Source organism: Vulpes lagopus, chromosome 1 (genome assembly GCF_018345385.1).
Source record: "Vulpes lagopus strain Blue_001 chromosome 1, ASM1834538v1, whole genome shotgun sequence".
NCBI classification, from domain to species: domain Eukaryota; kingdom Metazoa; phylum Chordata; class Mammalia; order Carnivora; family Canidae; genus Vulpes; species Vulpes lagopus.
The window spans coordinates 77,552,967-77,561,089 of record NC_054824.1 but is presented as its reverse complement, the minus strand read 5'-3'; the positions used below and the strand labels follow the sequence as shown (position 1 = coordinate 77,561,089).

The 8,123-nt window shown below is 35.4% G+C and overlaps 1 protein-coding gene across 2 annotated transcripts in view; it reads right to left on the bottom strand.

Moving 5' to 3' along the window:
• Positions 1-793: 793 nt before the first annotated feature.
• The window catches only part of CCDC14 (coiled-coil domain containing 14), a 51,317-nt gene continuing 43,987 nt past the window's right edge, over positions 794-8,123 (bottom strand). The window contains exon 13 of one of the 2 annotated variants that reach the window (XM_041773572.1): positions 794-2,472. In XM_041773572.1, coding sequence (XP_041629506.1) covers positions 1,539-2,472 — 934 coding nt within the window. In that variant the 3' untranslated portion in view covers positions 794-1,538. The remainder of the gene's footprint in view (positions 2,473-8,123) is intronic. The other variant, XM_041773568.1, reaches the window with a different exon arrangement.

Here is an 8,123-nt window from a genome sequence, read left to right as displayed (position 1 = left end):
CAGAAGTTGTAGCACCAACACTTAAGAAAAGGTCCTGGTGCCAACAGAACACTTTAATGCTAAAGCCTGCCCAAGAACCATGCATAAAGACACCGGCAGGTGATTACGAAGTATTAGTGATCGCATAACCCTCAGTCTCCTAGCAGCCTGAATATGCTGCTTACATGGACGAGGTGAGACTGAGTAGTTAAGAAGTACTAGTACAGAGAAACAGAGACTAATTTAGTTTATATTATTTATAATATAAAGGATGTTCTCAGCTAAAGGGCTGAAAAGGAATTACATTGGGAAAGGGAGAATTATAACCAGTCCAAGATTTACAACTCCTTGTGGCATTTCAATGGCTCAGGTAGCTAAGCATCTCCCTTTGGCCCAGGTCAGGATCTCAGGGTCCTGGGATTGTGCCCAGCATCAGGCTCCTTGTTGGCTGGAGAATTTGCTTCTCTCTCTCCCCCACCTGCCCCCCTGCTCATGTACATGCTCTCTCAAACTAATAAATAAAAATCTTTTTTTCTTTTAAGATTTTATTTATTCATGAGAGACATACAGAGACAGGCAGAGACACAGGCAGAGGGAGAAGCAGGCTCCATGCAGGGAGCCCCATGCGGGACTTGATCACCAGACCCGGGATCATCCCTGAGCAGAAGGAAGATGCTCAACCACTGAGCTATCCAGGCTTCCCAAATAAATAAAAACCTTAAAAAAAAAACAAAGAAAAGATTTAAAAACTCCTTTATGTTCAAATATAATAAGGACAAAAAACAAACATCTCTCATTTATTTAAAAAAAAAAATCAAACTTCCCAAGTTAAGACTTATCTATTAGCATTTCTTTATCAGTCTATTTTTTTAAAGGTCTTAAACCTTTAAAAAAGGTTAAAAATAAATAAAGGATAAAAATAAATAAAATAAATAAATAAAGGATAAAAATAAATAAAAATGCCAAGGTTTTCAGAAACCATTTGCTAATTCAGGATGTTATTTGCATTTTCTTGGACCAATCAATGTTTTTTAAGAGATGGACATACTGGCATTTTTCTTCTTACAAGAAATATTTATATCTCACCAACAACACTAGCCTGCAGCATACAGCACCCCATATAAAAACACAATGTCATTAAAAAACAAACAAGAATCCGGAAAGAGAAAAGAAACTCTAACTTGAATATGATAAATTGTACCCAGAGACTCCCTTTTCACTATCCTTTAGGACAACCAGAGAATCCTTCTGACCTGGACCCTCAGCCCAGCAGGGTAAATAAAGACCTCTAAGGGTAAAGTTCTAAAATAAAATATTACAATACTTTCCCATTTATCGACAACTTTCTTCTCTTAACAAATGTCAATTTCTTAAGACAGTTTGTACGTATAAGCTCCAGACTGCCAGTATAGTCCAATAATAAATTTATTATTCATACAATTATCATACATAATTAGTATAATATAAAATATCATTTCTCTAAAGAAATTGAAAATATACATTCAATGTAGCCATGTTCTATTCTTAAAGAGAAGCACTCAATCGTTTTTCTTCCGAGTTCATTTCTCCAGAAGACCAGTCCTTAAGGACTTCTGGAGTCTAGCAATATTGGCATCCAGTGCTGCAAGGCCATTGCGGAAGTCTTGTTCATCACGAGAAGTGAATGTTGAAAAAGAAGAGATGCTCCAGTCAGACATTAAGTCAGAATTTAAAAAGCTACCATCAGAGACAAAACTACTTCTCACTTGAAAGCTGCTGCTCTGACAAGTGGAGGGGTCATGACCCACAGCCAGTTCTGGTGGCTCCTCAGGGGCAGCAGGGATCTTGCAGATGGCTTCTTTTATTTTCTTGAGGAGCTGCTTGTCTTTCATATCGGCTGTTCTGGGAAGTTTCTCAGGTGCATCTTCTGCTTCCTTTTTGGAAGAGGAACCAACTCTAGGTGCACACGATTTATTTTCTTTCTCAGAGACACATCCACTGTTGCCGACCAGCTGTGGTGAAGCCACAGTGATCTGTGGCTGAGGGGATAATCTCTTAGATAGCGGTGATTTCTTTTTAGATGTGCTTCTAGCAAATGGAATGTAAATTGTATTATCCAGATTACACCCATCATCTATTAGAGTTGTAATTTCGCTGTCCTCCACCAAATCCTGTTTTGAAAGGGTAGGAATGATCCCAGGGGCTGATGCTTCCTCCATGCTCTTTGTATTACTCTGTTGAGGGCCTTTGGAGGGCAAAGCATTTTCATAAGGTCTATCTGGCTCTATGTTCTCCTCAGTGTTAACTGCAGAGAGCGGCTCTGAATGTGTAAAATTGTGATCTGTTTCTAACTTACTTAGGTAGCTCATTATGGAAGTATGAGCTGGGATTGGGTCATGTTGAGGTTGTTTTTCATAAATGTTCAGAAGTGCTTTGGTAAGATTCCCAGTCTTGCAGCGAGCACTGTCCATGCTAAGATCTGAGAGAAGCCTTGCCATACTGCTCTGTAAAGTTCTGTTAAGAAGAATTTAGTACACCAATTATTCTTTTTTTTATCTGTTTCTTTCATTTATTTATTTATACCTCATTTTAAAAGAATTTGAAGCAAGCGCCTGGCCTGGTTTATAACACTGAAAAAAGCAACTAAAAGCACAAAATCACAGACTGCACTCTGGAATGAGTAAATTGCAATAACAAATAATTAAGAGATCTTGGTCTGTATCAAATCTAGTACTATGATATTTAAAAATACAGGTTCAGAAATTTCTTTCTCTTAAGGTATGAAATACTTTGTTCTTAAGCAACATTGCAAAAATGGTGTGGATTCTGTTAGTAATTAAATTCTTTCTATTTAAGTATACATGCAAAGGACACTGGGACACAATACTGAGAAAAAAGGACAGTTAGAGATAATTACCTGGTATAATTAGGTATGAGCAACAACTAGGTACCAAGAGAAGTGTGATATTAGAAAAAACACTCAGGATTTGAAGTCTGAAATGGAATAAAATCCTATCACTAGCTGTGATCTTGGGCAAGTCATTCAACCTTTCTGAATCTCCAGTTCCTCAATTGCAAAATGAAGACTTTTGGAATTACAATGAACATTAAATAAGATAAAATAATAAAATGTGAGGGCCAAGTGTTCAGCACCACTTCAGGCTATAGAGGTGTTCGTTTGATGGCAGCTTTTATTATTAGTCCTATTAGAGCCATTTTATACCAAGCTTTTGGTCCTTTTGAATTGAATCATGTATAGATTCTAACATATCATATATAAAAAAAGAAATATGTCAATTAAAAAAAAATACAAAGGACATCAAAGAGTAATTTTAAAAGATTACAAGTAGCCAGTAGGGATGTTTTAAAAAGTTCACCTTCTAACCAGAGAAATTCCAATTTTTAAAATGATGTTTTTCTTTTTTGGCCTATCAAATTACCATGGTAAAATAAGAATAATGCCTACTGTCAGAGAAGCTTGAAGAGGCAGGTCCTCTTCAAGCGTAGCGGGAGCATACGCTAGCATAACCCTTCTGGAGGGCAAACTGGCAAAACATCAGAAGTCCCAAATATCTGTATGGCCCACTGATTTGCACTTCTAGGAATTTATTCTACATATATGCGCCAAGAGGCAGTACCCAAATATATACTTATAAATATATAATTTATAATAGAAAATAGATGGATTTAGTATCTCTATCTTTAAACACAGTAGAATGATTTAGGTAAATTATGCTTTGTTGCACTACAGCCATTTATGGTTGTGTTGTAAGGAATATTTCCTGATGGAGAAATGTTCATTATTTAAGATTAAACTTAAAAGAGCAGTCCGTAAGTAACAAAGATACATTGCTATTTTTGTAGAAACAGTCATGCATATCCAAACAAAATACCACAAGGAAATCTTTATACTACAGCAGTGATTTACCTCTGGATATAAAATGAGTGATTTTTTTTCCTACAGAAGGAAAAACTAATTTTTTTCCAACCTGGCTTATGCTGTCATCTTACACCTATTTTGAGTTCTGATTGCTCTCCAAATGGCAATGTCTCCTACCACTTTTTCTCATACTTCTCTTAAGAAGCTAATGAGCTATTATTAAAAGACAAAAAATATATACTATGAACATACCTTTTTAAAAACGCTGTAATGAATAATCACCCACTTATTAATTCCAGCAGACTACATACTGGAATTTTCATTTTTTTAAATTTTTTTTTTTTTTTTTTGTGATAGTCACAGAGAGAGAGAGAGAGAGAGAGAGGCAGAGACATAGGCAGAGGGAGAAGCAGGCTCCATGCACCGGGAGCCCGATGTGGGATTTGATCCCGGGTCTCCAGGATCGCGCCCTGGGCCAAAGGCAGGCGCCAAACCACTGCGCCACCCAGGGATCCCTGGAATTTTCATTTTTATTTGTTTTTAGAAAAGCAATACTTATGTTAAGGTTTCTTTCCAGACTTAAATAAACATGTTATCTTTGCTGTGAACAAAATCAGTGATGAAGAAAGGAAGAAAGGGACAATGACATTAACATGTTTCATCTCTGGAAATTAATAGTAATCCCTAAACTTCTGATTTAAACAAAACATGAATCATTGTCTCTGAAGCTAAAAGAAAAATCTCTGTAAGAAATGACAATATGTTAAAATTATAAAGAAGCAATATGAATACCTCAATAGCTATGAAGTGGATACATTTCTGTTTCTGTTATATGGGATATACCTAAACACACTGATTTTTTAATGCTTAGAAAGCTGACATATCTTTATAATAAGAAATTTAAGGTTCTTTCTCAGTTACTTATAAAAGTATACTAACTTAAATAAGTATCAGCACTTATAAGAGTGTTTTTGAAGCTATTAGAATACCACATGTTCACTGAAAACATGCATTTTCCTCACATTTTAATGGTTTTATAACGTGTGTTATAGTGAAATTTTGAAAAAGTGATAAGGGTGTATTTCAAAGTTACTGAAGGTTAGAAAAGGAAGAGAGAGATGGCTTAGGGTATTTGTTTAGAATAAATACATGCACCTTCTAGTCCCATTATTTCTCCCCAACTGTCTGAGAAAGGCATTCAGAAATTTTGTGAAATCTTTAAGAGATTATTTAAAACACATACAAAAAACACACATCTGCCTTACTGAGTGTGTGACTACAGGGAAGAAGGAGGAGGCCAGCTGAAGATTTAGCTATACTGGTAGGGGCTGCTGCTTTACCCTTTGTCAAAAGTAAAAGTGGTCACAGAAGCCCAGCTCTAGTATTGGAGTTATTCCTAATTAACTAAACTGCACAGGATATCACCAAACATACCATAAATCACCAGCATGGGTGAATTTAGATGCAATTAAGCTCAAATATGAACTTTTTGTCTTGACAAAACAAAATTCGCCGTCTGTGGGTATGCTTAGATTTTGAAGCTGTTACTGAATCTTCAGAAAACATAGGGGTAGTACTAAGTACTGTGCTAAGCTTGCCCACTATGTTTCTATAATCATTTATAGAGACTATTTAATCTAATGGGTGACCTAGTAGTCATGACATAGGATTTATGCCCAGCATAAAAAGCAAAGGTCCTTGATAACAATGGAGAAAAAACTGACAGGAAACTCTTGAGAGTCTTAAGGAAAGCAAAACATTTACATTTAATATTTTAGACATAGTCTTTCCTAAAAGCAGATAATATACAAGAAGTAAAGACCTTTTTCATCTCCTATGCTTATATGTTAAGGTGAATGTTAAGAAAAGGCTCTAGTTGCAAGTGAATCATTCTCATTCCAAAAAAAAAAAAACACTACAAAAGGCAGATTGTGATTTTCAAAGAATGAGCAGGTACAAAGGTAGAACAATCTTTTAAAAACATGTCCTTTTCTGTCAGAGAGAAGCTGTGATTTCCAAAACAGGAAGCAAGGTTAAAGAGAGAATCTAAAATCTTGGCTCCGGTGCCAGCTTGGGCACTGACTGGCCGTGAAAGTCAAGCGAAGACCCTTCATTTCCTTGGGCTTCATTGATGCTAATTTCTATAATAATTATACTATTACTTGCTATGAAAACTGTCCTTACATTTTTAGTATCAATTTTCTTCACAAATGCACATGTTAAATAATATTTAGTGAGTTTATTCTTAAAAAAGCATGTATCTTCGTATATCCATCATCAAGCTAAAAGCTAAAAGCTTGATGATATGGATATTCATAAATAAACTAAGATTACATATTTTTGTATTTAACACATATATATTTAGAACATGATATATAATAAATGTTTATTGAATAAATGAATAAACAAATGAATCCATCCATTCATCTTTACATCTCTCAGGCAAAAAAAAAAAAAAAATGCTAAGGTTCACTTAGACTAAATTACACATGGAGTTGTTACCAGGAATAAGCTATTTTAGTGAAGGACATGCCATGTGCAAGAGTGAGAGAAAACCTGACTAGGATTAAGAGGTGTGCGTTCTAGTCCCAGATCCATTATTAACTTTAATATTTAACTTGCCTGGTCTCAGTTTCCCCATCTATGAATATGCAGATATTAAAATCTTTCCATCATAGACGAGGACAAATAAAATAGATATGGGAGAGAAGATTTGGGGGGGGAAATATCAAAGTACATTGTAAATAAAAGATAACATCAGCTTCTTATTTCATGCTCATCAAGGAGCTAGGTTTAGTGGTATGAAGCAAAGACTGAAAAGAAAAGCAAATTCTCAGGCAACTAGATCCTCTGCTTCAATTCCTGCTAGAGGCTAAGCGCCATGCCCCTTATACTGAGATGCTCCCAGGGACACCTACACAACTGCTCATGGAACCTGACCATGCTGACTTGCTGTCCTACTTTTCTTTTCCACATGGACTCTATACCACATGTATTTTTTTAAGTTTATTGAAATATAATTTATATACTATAAAATTCACCCTTTTAAAGTATATAATTGAGTTGTCTTTAGTATATTCAGAGAGTTATATAATCATTACCTCTATCCAACTTTAGAACATTTTCATTACCCTAGAAGGAAACTCTATTCCCATTAGCACTCACTCCCCCCTTCTCTTCTTCTCCCAGCCCCTGGTAACCACTAATCTATTTTTTGTTTCCATGGGGTTGCCTATTCTGAACATTTTATATTAAGTGGAATCATACAATATGTGGTCTTTTGTGACTGGTTTCTTTTACCATAAATACTCGATAATAACAGAGTTTTCATCCCAAAATTACTCCTCAAAAAAAGAGGAGATACTTTTCTTTGGCAACTTTATAAAGGCTTTCATAAGGAGGGGCATTCTCTCACTTTACATTCTCTCACAAGAATGGTATAAGCCAACATTTTAGAAACTCTGACTAGAGCCTAATTAATTATAGCACAACATGGATATACAAGTGTCTTTTGCTCTTCCCCATTGTTCAATAAAAGTTTGAATGAAATATTAGTGTGAGAAAAATGCAGTATTTATATATTAACATAGCTTATATAGAATCATTTCAAATGTTTGCAAAACCAAATTAGTAAATTAAGTATTATATACATACATATGTATCATTATTTCATCTATTTCCCTAAAATTTCATAATTTAAAACAGACCTTCTCATTTGAAATATAAAGGAGATTGTTTTATATTCAAAATTGTTTTATATTTGGAATGATGAACTTGCAGGATCATGTAAATGCAGGGCCACATCTGATGATATGCAGGCCTAAAATCGCTGACTTCCCCTCTGGGATTTAAATAAGTAGTTGGTCCAATTCTTAACAAATGTTTCAAGAGAAAACTGAACTCTGAAAGTAAATATCATATAAAAATTGAGTGGTGTGATTTTATTTATTTGAGAAAAGACATGTTAGGGAAGCAAGGGCTCTTAGGGATTACTGCCAACTCCCTCACTTTCGTGATGAAATCACTGGGACTCAAAGAGGCTAAGTGACTTTCCTAGGATCATCTGGCATGAAGGCATCTGTGATCAGGGCCTCACGGGAATGATTTCTTAGTGTTCCTATCAACCCTAATCATGCCCCATTTTACAGCTGAGGTTTAGAGAGGGTAAATAACTTGCTTAAAGTCACACAGCTAGTACATGCTAGAGCTGGGATTTTCAGGTCTCTCTGGCTTCAGAGCCAGAGGGCTCCTCTCCATTTGCTAAGTTAGTCTTCAGCTTACTTTT